The sequence below is a fragment of the Carcharhinus amblyrhynchos genome, chromosome 8 (genome assembly GCF_965287045.1).
Source record: "Carcharhinus amblyrhynchos chromosome 8, sCarAmb.v2.hapA, whole genome shotgun sequence".
NCBI classification, from domain to species: domain Eukaryota; kingdom Metazoa; phylum Chordata; class Chondrichthyes; order Carcharhiniformes; family Carcharhinidae; genus Carcharhinus; species Carcharhinus amblyrhynchos.
Window position 1 is genome coordinate 99232680 of NC_137331.1, and position 22807 is coordinate 99255486.

The 22807-nt window shown below is 43.4% G+C and overlaps 1 protein-coding gene across 1 annotated transcript in view; it reads left to right on the plus strand.

The window, feature by feature from the left end:
* tg (thyroglobulin) overlaps positions 1-22807 on the plus strand; it is a 364697-nt gene that overhangs the window by 315871 nt on the left and 26019 nt on the right. The window contains exon 46 of the mRNA XM_080193545.1: positions 12276-12383. Coding sequence (XP_080049671.1) covers positions 12276-12383 — 108 coding nt within the window. The remainder of the gene's footprint in view (positions 1-12275; positions 12384-22807) is intronic.

Sequence of the window (22807 nt, forward strand, 5' to 3'; positions counted from 1 at the left end):
GAGAAGGCGGTGGTGAGCTGACTTCTTGAACCGCTGAAGTTCATGTGCTGTGGTTTGTCCCACAATGTTGTTATGGAGGAAATTCTAGGATTTTGGCCCAGTGACAGTAAAGGATATATTTGCAAGTCAGGATGGTGAGTGTCTTGGAGGGGAACTTGCTGGCGGAGGCTTTCCCATGTATCTGCTGCCCTTGTCCTTCTAGATGGAAGTGGTTGTGATTTGGAAGGTGCTGTTTAAGGATCTTTGATGAATTCCTGCAGTGCATCTTGTAGATAGTACACACTGCTGCTACTGAGTGTCGGTGGTGAAGATATTGAACATTTGTAGATGTGGTGCCAATCAAATGGGCTGCTTTTTCCTGGATGGTGTCAAGTTTCTTGAGTGTTGTTGGAGCTATGCCCATCCAGGCAAATGGGGAGTATTCCATCACACTCCTGACTTGTGCCTTTTGAGGTGGATAGACTCTGGGGAGTTAGATGACAAAAAAGCTGGGAAGGCAAGTAGTGTGGATAACACAGAGATTCTACAGAGGAATATAGACAGATTAAGTGAATGCAAAAACTTGTCAGATGGAATATAATGTAGGAAAATGTGAAATTATGCAATTTGGTAGGAAGAATAAAAGAGGTGATTTTTCAAATAGAGAAAGACTGCAAAAAGCTGCAGAACAGAGAAATTTGGGCATCCTCTTGTATAAATTACAAAGATCTAGCAGGCAGGTTCAGCAGGTAAGAGGGAAGGCAAATGGAGTATTGGCCTTTATTTGAAAATGAATGGAATGTAAAAATATGGAAGTGTTGCTAAAATTATACAAGGCATCAGTTAGACTGCACCTGGAATGTTGGGAATATCTTTGGTCCGCTTATCTGAGGAAAGATATATTGGCATTGGAGGCAGTCCAGAGAAGGTTAATGAGGATGATCCACAGCATGGAGGGATTTTCTTATGAGGAAATGGTAAGTAGGTTGGGCCTGTACCCATTGGAGTTTAGAAGAATGAGAGGCAACCACTTTGAGACACAGAGGGGGTAAATTTTCCAGTCCATCTACCATGGAAATTGTAGGGGCACAAGGGGCCAATTTGGTGCACCATTTAATGATCCATTAGCCTCGGCAGGAATTTACGGTCTTGGGGCAGGAGTAACCGGAAAATCCCACCCATAAGATTCTCAGGAGGCTTGACAGGATAAATATTGAGGGGTTATTTTCCCTTATGGGAGACCTTAGGACCAGAGGGCATAATCCCAGAGTAAAGGGTTACCCATTTCAGACAGAGATGAGGAGGAATAGTGAATCTTGGGGTGGTGAATCTGTGGAATTCTTTACTGCAGAGGGCTGTAGGAGCTGAGTCAGTATGTATGTTCAAGGCTGAGATGGACAGATCTTTGATAAGTAGGAGAATTAAGAATCATAGGGATAAAGCAGGAAAATGGAGTTGAGGATTATCATTTCAGAGCAGTCATGATCTCATTGAATGGTGGAGCACGCTCAATGGGCTGAATGGCCTACTTCAGCTGCTAAGTTTTATGGTCTTATGTCCCATGTTAAAACTGCATTGCGTAGGCATTGCTGACCTGGGTTCTTGTTCATTGCCTCCCATTTCCTCCCGTGCTCAGTGCCGCTTCTCTCAGCCTGTCGGAACTCAATAGCAGCGTTCAATAGATATGAGCACAGAATACCAAAAAACAATGTAAAGGAGCCAGCCCTGTGCTTAACCAGCAGTCATGCACAACACCAGGTTAAAGTCCGACAGGTTTATTTGGTAGCAAACACCACTAGCTTTCGGAGCTCTGCCCCTTCGTCAGGTGAGTGGGAGTGGGAACGCATCTGATGAAGGGGCAGACCTCCAAAAGCTAGTGGTGTTTGCTACCGAATAAATCTGTTGGGCTTTAACCTGGTGTTGTGAGACTTCTTACTGTGTTTAACCAGCAGTTCAACCCATTTCCACGCAAGCATGTGATCATCAGCTGACAGTTCCGCGATTCAGCAGAAAGTTGACAATCCAATTTTATGAAGAAACAAAGTTGACTTCATGTCAGCTCTGGTTCAGCAATTGGTCTTTAGCCACCCAGCCAGTAAGTTTTGCGGTCAAGCTTCTTTTCAGGACTGGAGCACATTGTAAAATGCTGAAAGAACACTGCATTAATAGAGCTGCTGCTTACCTGATGAAATGTTGTAGACCCTTGGAGTTATGCTACTTGCATTGGCTTCAATGCTATCTAGTCTCACCATTATTGCAATGTCTGTCTCTTGGGCCTCTAGTGCTGCACCTGAGAACTCGGAGCATGTTCTCTCGTTTCATGTACTGTTGGGCATTCTTCTGCCCAGAGTGTCTGAGTCCCCTGCTGAGGAACTAAATAGCGCATGGGCTGCATGCAACATTCAGTGAAGTGAATGGGCAGACACGATTTGCTTGCTGTCCGTGTGGGAGGCCATGGATGCAGATTAATTGTCCATCGCAATTCCTGCACCAGTTTTTGGGAGCAATTCAATTTTTCCTTCAATGTGTGCAAGTCCATTGTGACTGAGTTATGTGCGAGTGTCAAAATTTGCATTATGGCACTCTTAAAACCGTAGAACTGCTATAATGCAGAGAGAGGTCATTCAGCCCTTTGAGTCTGCACTGACCCACCGAAAGAACATCCCATCCAAATGCTTCCCTTTGCCTTTATCCCTGTAACCCCGCGCATTTGCCATGGCTAATCGACCTAACTTGCTCATCTTTTGATGCTAAGCGGCAAGTTGGCATGTCCAATTCACCTAACCCACACACCTTTGGAGTGCAGGAGGACACCAGAGAACCTGGAGGAGACCCATGCAGACACAGGAAGAATGTGCAAACTCCACATAGTCAGTGACCCAAGGCCACACTCGAACCTGGGACCCTGGCACTGTGAGGCAGCAGTGCTAACCACTGTGCTACCCAAGGCAAGGTTCAAGTACATCATTGAAACAGAATAGAAAGGCTTGTCATTGCATCTGACAATAAGGCACACCTTGCTTTGGAAAGCTGGAAGGTCATTTTGGATACCCTACTAAAAAGCATCCCATCCATGGGAAAGGTGAGAACGGAACTTGATGAGGTTAAAGAAAATGTCTGAGGTTTAAATATACAATTGTACAAAGTGTGAACAAGTCTGCAGAAGGATCTAGATAGGCTGGGCGAATGGGCCAGGAAATGGCAAATGGAATTTAATGTTGGCAAGTGTGAGGTGGTCCACTTTGGTAGGAATAATGGTAGGAAGGACTATTACTTACGGGGTGAAAAACTGCAGCAGGCGGCGGTGCAGAGGGACCTCGGGGTCCTTGTGCATGAGTCGCAAAAACCCAGCTTGCAGGTGCAGCAGGTGGTCAGGAAGGCGAATGGGATGCTGGCCTTCATCGCGAGGGGGATTGAATATAAAAGTAGGGAGGTCTTGCTGCAGCTGTATAGGGCATTGGTGAGGCCGCAGCTGGAGTACTGTGTGCAGTTTTGGGCGCCGCACCTGCGCAAAGATATTTTGGCCTTGGAGGGAGTGCAGAGGAGGTTTACTAGGCTGTTCCCGGAGTTGAGGGGGTTGAGCTATGAGGAGAGGCTGAATAAACTAGGCTTGTACTCGTTAGAGTTTAGAAGAATGAGGGGAGATCTCATTGAGACGTATAAGATGATGAATGTGAATGGGATGGATAGGATAGAGGTGGAGAGACTCTTCCCGCTCAAAAAAGACAGTAGGACTAGGGGGCACAGCCTCAAGATAAAGGGGGGGCGGTTTAGAACGGAGTTGAGGAGGAACTTCTTCACTCAAAGGGTGGTGCATCTCTGGAATTCTCTGCCCGTTGAAGTGGTGGAGGCTGCCTCGCTAAATATTTTTAAGACGCGGGTTGATGGGTTTTTGATGAGAGAGGGGATTAAGGGTTATGGGGAGAAAGCGGGAAAGTGGAACTGAGCCGCGACAGATCAGCCATGATCTTATTGAATGGTGGGGCAGGCTCGAAGGGCTAGATGGCCTACTCCTGCTCCTATTTCTTATGTTCTTATGTTCTTATAACAGCACAGTGGCACAGTGATTAGCACTGCTGCCTCACAGCACTTGGGATCCAGGTTCAATTCCGGTCTTGGGTGACTGCCTGTATGGAGATTGCACTTTCTCCCTGTGTCTGCATGGGTTTCCTCCAGGTGCTCAGGTTTCCTCCCACAGTACAAAGGTGTGGAGGGTAGCCAATTTTGTATCCATTTAGATACCTCACCCTGGATCCCATGAGATTTAATTTTATGCAACTCCTGAGGATGGGCTCTCTTAACCCAGTTGCTAATGGATATGGACATGCTATTGATCACATTTCCATTTAGTGCTCCAATAAATTACTTTATAAATAATTTCCTGTTAATATAGAAACACATTCAACCTATTATACACACTTCCAGCTCCTAATTCTTCTTTTTGTATTTGCTCATGGGATGCTAATTGAGCCAGCATTTACTGCCCATTCCTAATTGCCCTTCAGAAGATAGGGATGAGCTGCCTTCTTCAACTGCTGTGGTCCATGTAATGTAGCTACCTACTGATCTGTCCAGTAGGTTTAAACACGTCTGCTGTTGGTTTCCACCTTCTCCCAATAACTACTAGTGATCATGTGGCAGCTCTCACCACCCCCCTTCAAACCCCAACCCCTACCCCCGAACCATCCCACCTTCAGAAAAACCTACAAGCGAAAGGCTCAATTTTCTCACCACCCCCACTTCCCACCTCCCTTCCACCTCCCCCCACCATCTCCCCCCCCCACTCCGCCCCCACTCGCCCCCCCCCGCCCCCACCCCAACACATTCCCCCCCCATCAGAGGCTGAAAATCCTGCTGATGTTTCACTGGTAGGAAGAGAAATACCCACAGACCATTGATTTAAGATATTTGCAAAGGAACCAAAGGGGAGTTGAGGAGAATTTTACTCAGTGGAGCAAGCTAAGCGGAATATTCCATCTGAAAGGGTTGCCGAAGCAGATTCAACAGGAACTTTCCAAAAGGATTTGGATAAATACTTGGACAGTGAAAACTTGCAGGGCTGCAGAGAGAGAGAGCAATGAAGTGGAATCAGTTAGATAGATCTTTAACAGAACTGGCACAGGTACAATCAATTGAAAGGATTCCCTCTGTACTACAAAACTGTTATTTTTGTTTTCACGCAATGTCTCGATAATATCACCTCCAAGCGTTGTTTCATGTCACTCAGCATTCTTGGGGTTTGGACATGTGGCACTGTTCTTTCGGCTTTCCTGATGACACTACAGAAGCGATTAGTACACAAAATAGAATACGTATGGGGCCTGAAGTTTGGCTTGGAAGGAGTCCATATTTTTGTCTTCACTTTCTGATGCTCATCAGAAAATTGGGCATATCCCGTTCATGGTTTTTTATCCTTTCAAATTAATGAAAAATTGTGGATAGTGTAAGCCTAGATTTCCAATGACTCCTGCCAATGAGTGGGAGTAGAAAAGTGCAAGGGGAGGGTGGGGGGGTAGGTGTTTGCTGTTGACTTTTTCTTAAGTGAACTCATCAGGAAGGAGATTTATATTCTAACTTGTTCTTCCTGTGGTAAAGATCACAGGGGACGGAAGTGTACTTGAAATAACCTTGTGAATTGCTGCAGTGCATGCAGTAGACAGTATATGCCACCTTCATAATGGGGAGGGGGAGGATGGGGCGTGTTTGAGTATAGGTTAGTTACAGCACAGAAGGAAAGCATTCAATCCGCCTTGTCCATGCCAATAAACGGCAATTTTAAATTGTCAATCTTCTGAAACCCTTTTTCTCCTCCGCCACCCTTATTTACAACAATAAATGCAAAGAGTTAATGAATATCTCAGTAACTAAGGTCAGGACCATCCAATCAGCTACTGTGCTCCTCAGTCAGTAACTTCCTTCCTATCCTAGCCCTGGTGAAAATGGGCTATAAACATAGGAACATTGAAAATAGGAGCAGAATTAGGCCATTCAGCCCTTTGAATCTGCTCCACCATTTATTATGATCATGGCTGGTCATCCAACTCAGTAACCTGTCCCCGTTTTCCCCCTCATATCTTTTGCCCCTTTAGCCCCAAGTGCTATACCTACTGATCATCAAAAAATGGGATGAAGGAGATGATTTTGGAAAAAAAACACTGCGCTGAAGAAGAATTAAAAATCCCATGTTGAAATTAAATACCGGATAAATCTTGGATGGCAGTTGCCATTTGCAGAACATTGCTGAAGGGCTTGAAAGCAAAGCACATTGATATTGAATTCCCATCACCTGTGGCTTTCCTTTTCACCTTGTGACTGGCTTTCTCCCAAAGTTTGGCGCCAGTGTGGAACTATTGGCAGGGGAGATCAGGTTCCCAGGGTGATCACGAGAACCATTCAGCTGGAACTGTTTACATCCCAGCTCAGATGCTGTGTGTAGTTAGGCCAGACTCGCATGCTGCTGTAATCAGGAGCAGCGGGCACCCTCATTACCATGACATTTCCAGCCTTGTGCTTCTCTGAAGCACGTTATTTGCACCAATAATACCTGCTGGAATTGTACACTTAAAGGGTACTCCGAGGGATGAAAGGGCTTTTCAAGTTTAACAGCGGGACACTTTTATAAATATTAAAAATTTGGCTGAAAGTAACTCAAGACTGTTACAGTCACTGAAGGATATTTAAGTTTGTCTGATTCTGGATAATGCCAGCATCTCATCAAGGAATACACATTCAAGTTCCTCCTGTGTCTGGCTTTCTCCCAAAGTTTAATAATAAGTGATGAGATAAACCTCATGTTGTTGGGGGTCTCCAAGCAGAGATCACCCACTTCTCCACAAGCAGGGAGGTGGAAAATCTAGAGCAAACTTTACGTACCATCCATCTCTTTTTCTCTTAATTTGACTTGCTTGGTAGCACTCTTAATTTTAGGGCAAAAGATTTGGGTTTCAGTCCCATTCTGGAGTCTGAACCCCTAATTTGGTCCTGAAATATGCCACTTTGTTGGTGGAGACAGTTCTTTCTGTGATGTGATACCAAGGTCCCATCCTCCAGCCAGGTGTATGTGAATAATTCTGTGGTGTAATAAGAAAGAACGTTGAGTTTTCCTAATGCCCGGGCCAGCATTCCTCCCTCTAACAACAGCATCAAGTTAGATTAGCAAGTTAGTTATCTCGCTGCTGTTTGTGGTACTTTTCTGTTGGAGAATCATGGAAAGTTAAAACATAAATGCAAATATTTATTATCATAAGATATATTCTGTTGTACAGGTTAGTGTTTGTAATGTTGCTTGGGAACGCTTACAGTCGATGTTTCACCTTACATGTCTAAGCCAACCTGCAGCCAACCATCTTTGATGATGGGGTCAAGGTAAAATTAAAAATATACGTAGGAAAGAGAGAAAAAGAAACAGATAGGATATTTGCACACAAAAAGCAGGTCAAATTAAATTCAGCCAACTTCCATTCCATCAGTCTACTATCAATCATCAACAAAGCGGTGGTGCTATCGGTGGTACTTATTCATTAATGACCTGCTCACTGATGTTCAGTTAGGAACACAAGCTCCAGAGCTCATTTCAGTCTTTGTCCAACATAGACAAAAGAGCTGAATTCCAGAGAGAAGATAAAAATGACTGTTCCTGACATCAAGGCAGCATTTAACTGGGTGTGGCATCAAGTAGCGTAAACAAAATTAAATTCAATGGAATCGCTTATTTGAGAGTGAGCCACTATGGTTGGGTCAAATGCAAAACTTTTGATGATTTAGAGATAGGCATGGGAGGTTTTCATTTCTACAACTGGACGACTCTAACTCTGAACACTCTTCACTGTTTGGGGACATGACTAGCACAAAGAAAAATGGTTGTGGTTGTTGAATGCTTATCATCTCAGTCCCAGGCCATTACTTCAGGAATTCCATGGATAGAAGAGCAGATTAGATGCTAAAACTCTGCGACAAGTAACTCACCTCCCAGTTCCCCAAAGCCTGTCCAAGTTCTACAAGGCACAAGTCAGGATTGTGATGGAACACTTTCCACTTGCATTTGGAGGCACAGCTCCGACAATACTAAAGAAGCTCAACACCATCCAGGACTCAGCAGCCCACTTGATCAGCATCCCATCCACCATTTTAAACATTAACTCCATTCAGCACTACCCTAAACATGCAGCAACTCAGAGGCTCCTTCAACAGCACTTTTCATTCCAAAGACCTCTACCATGTGGAAGAACAAAGGCAGCAAATACATGGAAACACTACCAGCTCAAGTACCTCTAAGTCACACACCATCCTGACTTGGAACTGTATCACCATTCGTTCTCTACTATCTTGTAAAAATCCTGGAATACCCTCCCTAACAACATTGTGGGTCTACCTACACCACATGGGCTGCAGCAGTTCAAGAAGGCGGCTCACCACCACCATCTCAAGACCAATTAGGGGTTGCTTGCCAGGCTTTACCAGCAATGTTTACGTCCCAACATCAAAGAAAAATAGTGAGTTACAGTAGCCCAGCTAAAACATAAAAGTCCACTATACCAATCCACAAATTGTTAAAAGTTTTGTATTTAACCCATCTACTGTGCCACAGTCTCAAAGATAAGGCAAAAAGATGTGACTGATCTGAGTACATCCACTTGATCAAAACAATGCAATTCACTAAATAGGAAAGCTACTAAATTGTGCGCATCGCCAGGTAAATGACAATAACAATCTGGACAAATCTGAAATGGGCTGCCAATTCACTTTTCCGCCACATGTTTGTATTTCCCACATTTTAAAAAGGCGGGAAGAGATTAAATGACAGAAAGGCTGATAATGGTTCAAGGTGAAAGAGTTTGGATATATGACAAGTCAAGAAACAAAAGATGGGCCTTGAGGAGGTATAAATAAGAATAGCAGAATCCTCACCAGCAGCCATTGTCCAAAAAAAATAGAGGAAGAGGGAATGATCATTTTTTAGTTCAGATTTCCAGTGTTTGAAGTATTTTGTCTTTTTATCCATCGTGGACTCAAAACTAATATTCATTCCCAGCAGGCTACAATTTTCACCTGGTTCATTTGGGAAATGAGCCCTTTACTGCCTGCATACAGTAATTGCGGTGCGTACTGTCTACAGGGTGCATCTCAGCAACTCACCAAGATTTTTCCTGTGACAGCACCTCCCAAATCCATAGCCATCCTATGATCCTAAAAGCTGGGTTTTCAACCCGGCTAGGATGCTAGAAGAGGTAATTTTCTGAAGGCATGGTGGCACAGTGGTTAGCACTGCTGCCTCAGAGCATCAGGGACCCAGGTTCAATTCCAGCCTCAGGTCATTGCCCATATGGAGTTTGCACATTCTCTCCTTTTCCCCGTGTGCTTCAGTTTCCTGGTTTGTGTCACTGTCTGTGTGGAGTTTGTACGTTCTCCTTGTGTCTACGTGAGTTTCCTCCAGATGTTCCGGTTTCCTCCCACCATCCAAAGATGTGCGGTTTAGGTGAATTGGCCATGTTAAATTGCCCCTTAGTGTCAGAGGGACTAGCAGAGTAAATAGCCTGCGTTATGGGGATAGGGCCTAGGTGGGATTGTGGTCAGTGCAGACTCAATGGGCCAAATGGCCTCCTTCTGCAATGTGGAAGCAGGACTATGGGACACAGATACAAATAAATAAAACTTAACTGAAAAGCTGATATCAAGAAGTCCCCCATAAAGGGAAAAGTAGTAATGGTAAAAAAAATCTAATAATCATTTAAGAAGCAATTAAACAAAGAAATGGGGGTATTGTTCTAGATGGTGCATTAAGAGCCAAATGGTTTTCTTCATCCTAAATATCTTGCGATCTTGTTCTATGTGGACTGCCATGTTGAAGAATTGAGGGGTGGGAAAATATAGCTAATGAAATGATTGGAAAATAATTTTGAGAATTGTGCTTAGAGACAATGAAGTAAGTGTTTTAAAAGAAAATAAATGATTTGTTTTTGTTTCCTTACTGAAGGTAGATAAATAAGGCAATTAATTTGTTCCCTTCCCATACCGCAATTCCATAAATAAAATTGAACATGTTCTGTAATGTGGTTGTGCAAACAACTGCTTAAAATACCCTTAATGTTAAATTTAGCTCAGATAAAAGTCAGAAGTTTGTACTTTTTCATGTTTTCACAACCTCAGAGGCAATTCACAAGACACGAAAGGCAGAAATATAAACAGGAAATGCCAGATAAACTCAGCAGGTCTGGCAGCATCTGTGGAGAGAAAAGCAGTTAACATTTGAAGGCTATATTTCCACTCTAGAAGATTCATATGGACTTGAAGCGTTAACTCTGTTTTTCTCTCCATAGATGCTGCCAGACTTGCTGAGTTTTTCCAGCATTTTCTGTTTTTATTTCAGATTTGTTCAGGGATCTGTTTTTTTCAGGGATCTGTTTTTTCAGGGATCTGTTCTAGGACCCTTGCTGTTTGTCATTTCCATAAATGACCTGGATGAGGAAGTGGAGGGATGGGTTAGTAAGTTCGCCGATGACACGAAGGTTGGTGGTGTTGTGGATAGTCTGGAGGGATGTCAGAAGTTGCAGCGTGACATAGATAGGATGCAAGACTGGGTGGAGAAGTGGCAAATGGACTTCAACGTGGATAAATGTGTAGTTGTCCATTTTGGCAGGACCAATGGTATGCAGGAATACAATATCAAGGGTAGGAGTCTGTTGAAGAGCAGAAGGATCTTGGGGTCAGGGTCCATAGGACTCTTAAATTGGCCTCGCAGGTGGAGGATGTGGTCAAGAAGGCGTATGGTGTACTGGCCTTCATTAATCGAGGGATTGAGTTCAGGAGTTGGGAGGTAATGCTGCAACTTTATAAGACCCTTGTCAGGCCCCACTTGGGGGACGGTGCGCAGTTCTGGTCACCTCACTACAGGAAGGATGTGGAAGCTATTGAGAGGGTGCAGAGGAGATTTACAAGGATGTTGCCTGGATTGGGAGGTATGCCTTATGAAGGTAGGTTGAGGGAGCTAGGTCTCTTCTCCCTGGAGAGACGAAGGTTGAGAGGTGACCTGATAGAGGTTTTTAAAATGTTGACAGGAATAGATAGGGTGGATTCCCGGAGGCTATTTCCCAGGGCTGAAATGGTCACTATGAGAGGACACAGGTTTAAGGTGCTGGGAAGCAAGTCCAGAGGAGATGTTAGGGGTAAGTTTTTCACTCAGAGGGTGGTGAGTGAGTGGAATTGGCTGCTGTCGGTAGTGGTAGAGGCGAACTCGCTGGGGTCTTTTGAAAGACTTCTGGATGAGTATGTGGGATTTAATGGGATTGGGAGTTACAGATAGTTCTATGGCTTGGTAGGTATAGATGTGGTCGGCGCAACTTGTGGGCCGAAGGGCCTGTTTGTGCTGTAGTGTTCTATGTTCTATTTCCAGCATCCATAGTATTTTGCTTTTATTTTTTAAGGAAGGACAGGACTATCAGCTAAGTCCCAAACTGACTGGGGTCAGCAGGATAGAATGGGGCTACAGGGTATTGGAACGGGGATGTGAGTGGTTGCTGACTGTGACCTGTGCATTTAATTTTGAGTGAGGAGGAGCACCCTTGATGTTTCTAGCTCCACAATGAGGTAAATTAAAAAAGCTCAAATTCGCCTTTTGAGTGGCAACCTCCTGTGGTCCTTTTAATGACTGCTGGTTTGACTGCCAGGAACCTTAGAGGGGCTGAATGGTCCTGCTTCTATGTTCCTATATTCAGTTTTGCTTGAAAGAAGAGAGAATTCTTGTTGAAGATTTTCATCTTGCACTCAACAGCAAGAATACAATGTAATGGAAATGAATCAATTTATACTGTTTGAGAAGAGAATGCTGATTGGTTGACAAGCAGACTCTAGTAGAAGTATTGCCATGGAGAATGCATCCATTGATAGTGACTGACAGTTAACTGCCAAGCATTGTCTGAAATTTAGACCAGGGGCCTGAATAGCTGTGACTTATTTTGGTTAGCTGAAACAGCTGCAATGTGTGTGCCTGTTCTTTCTGTTTGCATTGAGCAAAGTTCTGTGTATTGATATATATATGTCCGTTGTCACCAACTGGTGCATTCTCCATGGTAAGACCTCTATGGATCAGAGTGCCAATCAGCATTCTCTTCTCACACAGTACAAATTTGTTGATTTGCCTTGCATTGTATTCTTGTGACTGTCCTGATGAGTATAGGATGAAAAACTTCAACAAAAAAGTATTTTTTTCAGCACTACTGAAGATCTGTACTATCGAATTATTACTCATATATTCCTTCATTGGTCCAAACAAAGTCTTTATTTGTGTTGTTTCTTTACAGGGACTATTTCATCATTTGCCCCATTGTAAAGATGGCTGCTCACTGGGCCAACAGCACACAAGCCAATGTCTTCATGTACCATGTACCAGGAAGTCTTTCTCAGCACAGGTAAGGAAACTACAAGACTTCAAAAGATCTTCTGAAGATTTTTTTTATGTTCACAATATGGGCACAATTGATATGGTGCTGGGCCTCCTTCTTGAATTGCTAGTAATTTAGTACAACAATGGGGTATGTTGCAGAGAGCAGTTACAAATCGCACACATTTGTGTGGGTCTGGAGTCACATCGAGGCTGGATTGGGTAAGGACAACCCAGCTTTCTTCCCGATGGAACATAATCGAATCAGTTTGTTTTCCACTATGGTTCATCAGCATGTGGGCAGACTTGATGGAACAGCTGAGCTATTTCAGCCCATCCAGTTTCATATATTTACATAATTTTTCTTGAAGCGCTCAAGCAATACAAAACACAGTTGGAAACTTTGAGGGGAGTGTTAAAACGGGGAAGCTAGTGGGTTTGGGTGCAGGTGGGAGGTGAAAATGACAGCATATCGAGAAGGCAGCACCAGCCCACTTTCCAGATTTAACTGGAGCACATTATGCTGTTTGTGTGCAAGCTTCTGGGGTGAAACAGGTCAGTCGTTCAAGGAGAGCTAATCTTCAAATCACATTCCGATTCTGTGGGGTTGAATTTAGCTTGCCTGAGATTGGATTTTGTGTGAGACCCAACATGGTCATAACCAGTTACAGCACAAGCCTACAATCCAGAGACCTGGACTAGACAGCGAAGAGGAGAGCAACAGAATGTGTGAAGCAGAATTTGTGCACCGCTCAAAAGGAACGTGCGGTGAAACTGTTTCTGCAGGTGGCAGCTAATTTTCCTAAACATACCTGAACTGATTGTCTAAATCTCAGACAAGTCACTAGTTTCAAAGTAAACAACACATTTAGATATTTGGGGCCCAATTCTCCCCAAAAAAGTGCTGAATTGGTGGGAAAACTGGTGTAAATCACGATTGTTTATTCAGTGGGTGTTCAGATTCGAATCTTCCACACTCGGTGCACTGCAGAGGTCACAATCGTGGATATCATCGAAAGCTTGTTGCGGGGGGGGTTTGTGTGGTGGTGCAGGGCCTATTCGTGCCAGGGTCTGACAGATCCAGATTTCTGCACATGCACAGTGGCCCCGATCTGTCAGCCTCTCGTTTTCTGGCCCGCTCAATCGCTGGCCAGCCCAGGACCCCTGCAGTGCTGCCTTTCCTGACCCCACTATGGCCCGATCACAGCCCCCACGTCCATTCCCAGGCCAGCCCCGAACCCCCCTCCCATCCTGGAGCACCCCGATTTCCAGCACCCCTCCTTCCCACAGTGATTCCCCCGGCAGGGGAATCTGAGAGCCAGATTCCCCTCCAGCTCGCCCCGATTGCTGGTGTCCTTCCAGCCCAGACTGATTCCCATGCAGAGTGGCAGCCAGGCTCCCCCTCCCCACTGATCATCCCTAAGCCCCGCTGACAATTGGCCCCGCCCCCTTGGCACTGCCTGATGCCAGGTGGGCAGTGCTAAGGTGCCCCTTGGGCATGGGAAATTTGCCCCTTGGGCAGTGCCAGGGGACACAGGCTGACACTGCCTGGGTGTCCATGCCCAAGGGGCACCACGCCCCCACTGCTCGACCCCCGAGGACTCTGATTGCCCCCCCCCCCAGTCCAGTGTGGGAGCTACTCTAAATCCCGCCAGAGTGAAATATTCCTGGCAGAGTGGGAGATGTTATCGAGCCCAGAGAATTCAGCGCCAAGCCCAATAATGACATTTAAATTACATGAAAAATAAATTAAATTCACTTACGTGGTCTTCCCGCCGGTTTCCAACGTGGTTTCCACTGCGCCTGCTCTCCAGCTGTGGAAGACGCACATGCATCGGGAAGACGTGCGAAGCCTGCAAAATGGCTGACATGTGCATTTCCCAAACCAAAACACCAAAAAATTAGAGCATCATGATGGGAGAATCGGGCCCTTGGTATCTGTTTACTTTGCTCTGAGCCCACACCCAGGCTTAACCAATCGAGCACAGTGAGCAAAGATCAATTACCAGACTCAGGTAATCGAACACAGGTCAATTAAAATGAAGAACATTGTAGGTGGGATAATAGGCTTGGGGTTGGGAGGGTGGTGGGACATGGTGGTGGTGTGTTATCCTCATCTGCTCCCTGTCTCCAATGGAATTTTACCAGCTGCAGGGGAGGTGTTGTCTCCATTGTTGAAGTTGCTTCTCACTTCTTTATTTCAACTTCTCCAAATTGCATCTTTGGATTGACCCTTTAAATGCTGGAGCTGAGATTGTGTCACACGGAGCCTTTGCGTTGCATTGGATACAAAACCAGAAGTAAAGGTATAATGAGGTGGTTGAGTTCAAAAGGTGGGCTGAATATGCATTCAGGTTTTTCTCACAATATTAGAGCCTCCCGCTCTTAACAGATTTCCAAATTGATGTTGTGATCTTTGTCTCTAACTATGTTTGCCTGTGGGGAATCCACCAGCTGCCAGCTCATGCGAGTTTGTGGCGAGGCCTATTAAAAATGAATTTTCAAGTAAGTTCTCTCATTCTTCCACCGTATTTTGCATGGAAGCCAAGAGAATATGGTGTAAATGGCATTTTTGCCTTTATACCTAGACGTTTATGCAACTCTTCTTCCTGAGGTTGGAGGCCACAATCTCAGCAGAAATTTCACAAAAGTTTAGTCCTTAATTGTTCCTAGAAACAGCTCCGGTTTCATGCCAGAGAGATGCTTTGGCTTCATGTAAGTTGGACTTCTCAAATGATTATTTTCATATGGCTCAATGTCCCTGCCAAGTTGACATATACGCACACCCTTCATTTGACTTCAGTTGAAGGGGCAGAGATTCACGCTTTGTTATTGAATTTCTTCAAGAAGAGGAACCCACAAACCTTCAACTCAACATCAAATCCTCTCGATCTAGCATACTTGTGCATCTTCGCCTACACTGAATCTCAACTCAAAAGCACCTCAACTTGAAAATTCTTCTCCCCCTGTTCAAATCCCTCCTCGAATTGCCCTTCTTAATTCTGTAATGTCCTCTAGCCCTACAACATCATTCCTTCAATTCTTGCCTCTTGTGCATTTGTACTTTCCTTCACCCCAACTGAGGCAGTTCAATTTCTTAGGCCGTAAACTTTGGAATTCCCTCATTACCTTGCCACTTGTCTCTTTAAAGGTGCTCCTTCAAATCAACCTCTTTGACAGCTTTTTGATACCTATCCAAAGTCACCTTACTTGTTTCAATATATGTTAGTGTCTGATCATATTCCTGGGAAGTGGCATGGTGGCACAGTTATTTGCACCGCTGCCTCACAGACCCAGGGACCGGGGTTCAATTCCCAGCTTGGGTCACTGTCTGCGCAGAGTCTGCACGTTCTCCCCGTGTCTGCGTGGGTCTTCTCTGGTTTCCTCCTACATTCTGAAAGACGTGCTGGTTAGATGCATTGTCCATGCTAAATTCTCCCTCAGTGTACCCGAACAGATGCCGGAGTGTGGTGACTAAGAGATTTTCACAGTAACTTCATTGCAGTGTTAATGTAAGCCTGTTTGTGACACTAATAAATAAACTTTAAACTTTAGAAACTTCTTAGAGTATAAAGTTTATTTACTAGTCACAAGTAGGCTTACATTAACATTGCAATGAAGTTACTGTGAAAATCCCATATGTTTTACTACAGTAAAGACTCTAGACAAATGCATACTGTTGCTGTGCTCAGTGAGAATGTAATCAATGATCAATGCTGAAATACTGTGATGGGTGGGGATATCATCGTTTCTTTATGAAAGGACAGTACCGGATCACTGAATTAAAAAAAGTTAAATGTATCATAATAGTTAACATTGAACCTCGCACACCCTGAACCAGGTTAGACATGACATGTTAAGAGTCAACATGCTGCAAATGATCTCATCGGTGCTGAACTCTGTAAACCCACAACTTTCTAATCCAGAGGTGAGATAGTTACCAAATGAACCAAGCTGATAGTCAAGAGTATTTACAAAACTATCATTATAAACCAATAACAGTTTATAGCAAAATAATGATCTTTAATTATGCACAGTGAGGAAAATATACTTAGTGAGATTTTTATTTTTAACATGACTTACAGATTGAAGTAAGCGATGAGTGAGACAGGCTGAAAAGGGTAAGCTCACTGCAAGCAGGTGGCGAGGGTCATATAGACAGGTAATACAACTCCTTCTTCAGCCTGAGCCAAGGAGTCTGGAATACTGAGAACTAGTAATTAGTTTTGGCTTTTCGATAGAGTAAACAGAGCTGAGCACTCATTTGGCAATCTGTGGTTGTGTCCCACCCAAACATTTTTGTGGCAGTACCTCGTCCCAAGCAAAAATACTTCTCTACAACTATCCCTATATTTTATTTGAAGTCATCTGACCAACTTTTGTAATTGGATTCAGCAATGTTCGCGACATGGTCTGCTACAGGTTATAAGGCCCAGGAACTGATTGGTATCCATGGCAGTGACATGCATTAGTAGCAGATGATCCCTATTCCCAGCACTGAAACCTTAAATTAGAAATCTAAATTAAAAATATATATATATTAATGAATTGCTGACCAGCAAAATCTTCTCTCAGCAGCCAATCCGATCTTAATATATTAAAAGGGCACTGGATAGTAAATTCCAAAACCTCAACCTTGATGATGACACCCAAGCCATAGGTTCAACATTTGGTTGAGCTGTCTTAGTGAAATATTAACTCCCTCCATGCACACCCACGATTGAACTGATTGGATAGTTATTAATCCAGTAGCATGAATCTCTGGGATACACCATTCACTGTCATCCACTTCCCCTGACAACAACCCTCCATTTCTTCTCTCCACATCCCTGGTTTATTCTTGACACAGAATGGCACACGAAGGTCAAATTGAATGCTAACCTGCACAATTCCCAATATGATCTCCTTCTATTGCAGCTCTATACCTAGGACATGATTTTCTAATATGTGCCCAATTATGAGTCCAATTATTATCCTAATAGTCCAGCAGGGAATAATAAATCTCTCTTGTTGTATGAAGAGAGATTGAACCGTTTAGACCTATATTCTCCAGAGTTTAAAAGAACAAGGGAGATCAAATTGAGGTATACAAGATGATAAAAGGTATAAAGTAGGACATGGCATGGATGCTTCCTCTTGTGGGGCATTCTAGGATAAGAGGATAGGATAAGGGGTGGCAAATTTAAAACAGAGTTAAGGAGAAACTACTTCTCCCGAAGGGTTGTGAATCTTGGAATTTGCTACCCAAAACTGTGGTGGATGACAGTGAGTGAATTTAAGGAGGAGTTAGACAGATTTTTAATTGGTAATGGGTTGAAGAGTTATAGGGAGAAGGTAGGAAAGTGAGGATGAGGAGCATATCGAAAGGCAAAGCAGATCAGATGGGCCGAATGGCTTAATTCTGCTCCTACATCTTATAAACTTATAAAGCTTGGGACAAGAAATGTGCATTGGAACCATCAAGGCCTTTCTTGGAACAAGCTGCCAAAGGTAGTAGTAAACACGGGTACAATTTTATCTTTTAAAAAGCATTTGGATAGTTATATGGGTACGATGGGTACAGAGGGATATGGGCCAAATGCAGGCAATTGGGCTTAGTTTACAGGTTTAAAAAAAAGTAAGCGAGCATGGAAAAGTCGGACCAAAGGGTCTATTTCCACGCTGTAAACCTCTACGACTCTATAATATACAATTCATCAGGCCATGGATTCTAGCCATCCACTCCAACTTCTGAGGTAAAACCTCTCAGGGGATAGAGTTCTAATCCCTTAAAGTGACTGAATAAATCTACTGAACATTGAACAAATTCAATAATCTATCAAACCTAAACCAACTTCCCTCCATAGACGCATTGAGCTAAGGTAGCCAAGTATTATTGATGATTAACAGATTGCAGACTTTGTTTTTAATATATTTTAGATAAAGTATCCATCCTTGATTTAGTGCAAACCTTCCCGTTACTTCCCCTTCTTATTCCAATTCCTGCCACAGCAGTTCTGCTCTATAGTTAGAAAGTGTCGCGTCTATGTGTGTGCTGTTGGTGATTACTACTTAAACTGCCTCGTCAATGCCCAGCAATCTGCTATTTGGTGACTTGAGAGGTATCAATTAGCTGGGTGGTCCATTTCAGCTTAAATGCGCTCATCTTGTGGTATGAAACTCTATCACCCAGATCAGAAGAATGCCAGGTTCAGTCTCTGAGCTGAGTTGTCTGATCACAGCTGAAGCAGTCTTGGAACTGCATACAGCAATAGCTATATTACTGAATGAGTAACCCAGAGAACCTGAGTTCAGATCCTACCATGGTAGTCAGGGGATTTGATCAATTTTTAATAAAAACCTGAATATGCTGTGAGAATGTTGGATTGTCATAAAAACCCAATGAGTTCATCCATACTCTTTTAGGAAGGAAATCTGTTGTGTTTATCTGGTTACTTTAAAGTTTATTTATTAGCCACGAGTCAGCTTACGTTAACACTGCAATGAAGTTACTGTGAAAACCCCCTAACGCTACACTCCGGCGCCTGTTCTGACACACTGTCAGAGAATTTAGCATGGTCAATGTGTCTATCTAGCAAGTCTTTCAGACAGTGAAAGGAAACCAGAACACCCTAAGGAAACCCACACAGACACAAAGGGAACTTGTAGACTCTGCAGAGACAGTGACCCAAACAGGAGGATCAAACCCAGGTGCCTAGTACTCTGAGGCAGCAGTGCTAACCACTGTGCCACCCAACATACTCTACATACAACCCCACTGACATTGTTCACTCTGAAGTAGCCTAAACACACCATGGGGTTTTATCAAAGCAGTGCAAACTATACTGGTTAAATGGGGCTATTTTGTCAGCACAACTAACAATGGACAATAAATAGCAGCCTTTTTAGCAACACCCATATTCTGAGAATCAACTAAAGAAATAAAATCTTGCACGCATTAATACCCCAAAGCTAGGAAGATTCACAGAAAAGATATAATCAGCAAGGCTTCCAACTGCTAATTGCTGTCAAATGATCCCTGATGGAAATAAATCTTTATGTGTGTGGCTGAGGGTGGGATTGGATTGACTGTGATATTCCATGCAAGCGAACAGCTTGTCAAGACACAAGGCCTTGTTTACTTTGGCTAACAATCCTCATAGAACAACATCCCAACATGATAGCTGAAGAAGAACAGTTTGGAGACAGAAATATTGGTTGATTATTGTAGAGGTAAATCAAAAAGCAACTGAGCAACGTGCAATATGAAGGTGGCACCTCCACCTGAGCACATACTGCTCAGAGCTGGTGAGTGTTATGTCGGCTTTATTTGTTGAAAGGAAGACGTATTGTCACAAATACACTATCACGTGAACCAAAACCAGTATCATATCCTGGAGCAAAATTTGGTTATCAGAAACTGTTGGATGACAACTGTTGATGAGATGTACTACTCTTTGTTTTCCATAGCTCACCTGGCTGTTGCAAGCAGCATTGAATCTCTTGTATTTGGATAAAGGAATGCTGTTGTTCTAGAAATTGCCAAGTGCAAAAGCTTCATCTGATCATTGGCGCAGCAGAGGTTCCTGGCTTTCACTTGACAAGCTGCTCGAGAGCAAAATGCTTTGAAATCAGGAATTTGTTTTGTTGGGAAGATAAGATACCGCAGCCATCCTGGGACTAGTCCATGAATAAGGCACTTTTCCCTGAAAGCTAGTGAATATAATCCTGTGAATACTTATGAAGGAAGACAATCCAGCAATAGTACAGAGCTGGAGAGGGGGTGAGAGAAAGAGAGAAAAAGATAGCGACAGTGAAAGAAAAAGAGACAGAGTGATCACAAATATTTTTCCATCTCCTTATTAGAAGCCAGTGATATAGCATATTTTTAAATTATCAAAGCATTTTTATTATTTTATTATTGACCTCCAGGCTTCAAGAGACAGTCTCTTGGCTCTCTGTCTGTCATCACGTTATTCCAATAAAAAGTCTGTTTCTGCATAATTGATAGCAACCAGCAAATTATGTGGAAAGAAAATGTTATTTTATCTTTGTGTTCCTTCTTCTGCCAAGCCACACTTGCTTTAATATCAGAAATATGCAGTTGAAACCTTTAAAGTGTCACAAACATAAATATGTGCTGTCTTTTGAAAAGCCACCTTATGGGTGACACAGTGGTTAGCACTACTGCCCGACAGTACCAGGGACTCAGATTTGAATCATGGCTTGGGTCATTGTCAGTGCGGAGTCTGCACGTTCTCCCTTAAACATGAGACCTGACCATCCAACCTCAGCCAGTCAGGAAGTGTTAGAGGAAAGAAACTTGCCAACAAGGAGAGAGGAAGCTTTGCAACAAGCAAAGCCAATTATATCCTGAACTCTGAGCTAAACATTGACGCCTGACAAATACATATCTCTTGACCAAAATCACACAAAAAAAAAATTATCTAATCATTGTCCAATTCCTCTTTGCGGATGCTGCTATATAAAACCCTACTGAACAGAAGGAGGCTATTCAGCCCATCAAGGCTGCACTGACAACAATCTCATCCAGGCTCTACTCCTGGCCAATCAACCTAACCTGCACATTTTTGGAATCTGGGAGGAAACTGGATACCCAGAGGAAATCCACACGGATGCGGGGAGAACATGCAAACACCACACAGACAGCAACCGAGGCCAGAGTTGAACCTGGATCCCTGACACTGTGAGGCAACAGTGCTAACTACTGTTCCACTGTACCGCCCTATGTAAAAATTGGCTGCCACTTTTCAGCTTATAATAGTGACTGCAGTTCAAGAGTACTTTTGTTATTGGTTCATGGGAAATGGACTTTGCTGGCAAGGCCATTATTTATTGCCCATCTCCAATTTTCTTCAGATGTAGTTGGTGAGAACATGGAGGGACAATATAAAATAACTGGTAATATTTTTGAAGTGGTTGAGGAGCAGAGGGATCTGAATGTATATGTGCATCGATCATTGAAAGTGACAGGACAGGTGGAGAGAGCAGTAATTAAAGTATATATTATTCTTTATTAACAGGGGCATAGAGTACAAGAGCAAGGAACCTATACAAGATAATAGTTAAACCTCAGCTGGAATATTGTACAGTTCTGGATGCCACACTATAGGAAAGATGTGAACGCATTGGAGAACATGCAGAAGAGGTTTACAAGAATTGTTCCAGGGATGAGAAACTTCAGTTATGAGGATAGATTGGACATGTTGGGATTTGCTCTCCTTGGAGAGAAGAAGGTTAAGAGGATATTTGATAGAGATGTTCAAAATCATAAGGGGGCTGGACAGAGGTGGTAGAGAAACAGTTCCCACTTGTAAATGGATCAAGACCAAGAGGGTTGATTTAAAAGAAGCAAATGTGATGTGAATGGTTTGGGTCTGGAATGTACTGTGTGGATGCGTGGTGGAGGCAGGTTCAACTGAGGCTTTTAAGAGGGAATTAGATTATTATCTTAACAGAAGCAATAGGCAGGGATACAGAGAAAAGGCAGAGAAATGGCATTAAGTCATGATGCTCATTCGGAGAGCCAGTGCAGACGTGAGGGGCCAAATGATCTCCTTCTGCATTGTAACCATTCTGTGATTCTCTGCGCATCTGTAAAGTGCTGAGGATAACCTGAGATGACGTCTATGTCAGCTCTCTGGAAGAGTTACTCTGCCAGTTCCATCTCCCCTTCCTTTTCCCTGCTGGCCCTGAAACATTTTCCCTAGAGGTAATTATCCAATTTCCACATGAGACTCACAATTGAATCTGTTTCCATCATACTCTTAGGCATACTGCTTTCCTCATTTTTTTTTGCTAATTACCTTAAATCAATATCCCCTGTTTCTAACCCTTCTGTCCATGGAAACAGTTTCTCACTATCTATTCTGTTCAGATCCCTCATGATTTTTAAGCAGCCAGCATATCAGATCAGGCTTAATGACAGCAATGTTGCCCATGACTCAGAGATTGTAGTTTCCAATCCAATTCCAGGCAGTTAAACAGAAATTCACTGGTACCCCAGTACAATGCTATTTAAGTTCCTGTCCTTTAGATAAGACATAAACTGAGTCATTGCTACAGTCCCCAGTGGGTGTAAAAGACCCAAGCACTATTTCATAGAATGGGAGCGATCTCCTCAGCCAGTATAATTTTTAATGTTTATTTATTAGTGTCACAAATGGGCTTACATTAATACTGCAATGAAGTTACAGTGAAAATCCCTGAGTCGCCACACTCCAGCGCCTGTTCGGGTACTCTGAGGGAGGATTTAACATGGCCAATGTACCTAACCTAGAAATCTTTCAGATTGTGGGAGGAAACTGGAGCACCCAGACAAAACCCATGCAGACATGGGGAGAACATGTAAACTTCATGCAGACAGCAACTGAGGCCAGAATTGAACCTGGATCCCTGACGCTGTGAGGCAACAGTGCTAACTACCGTGCCACCGGGCAGCCCTATGTGAAA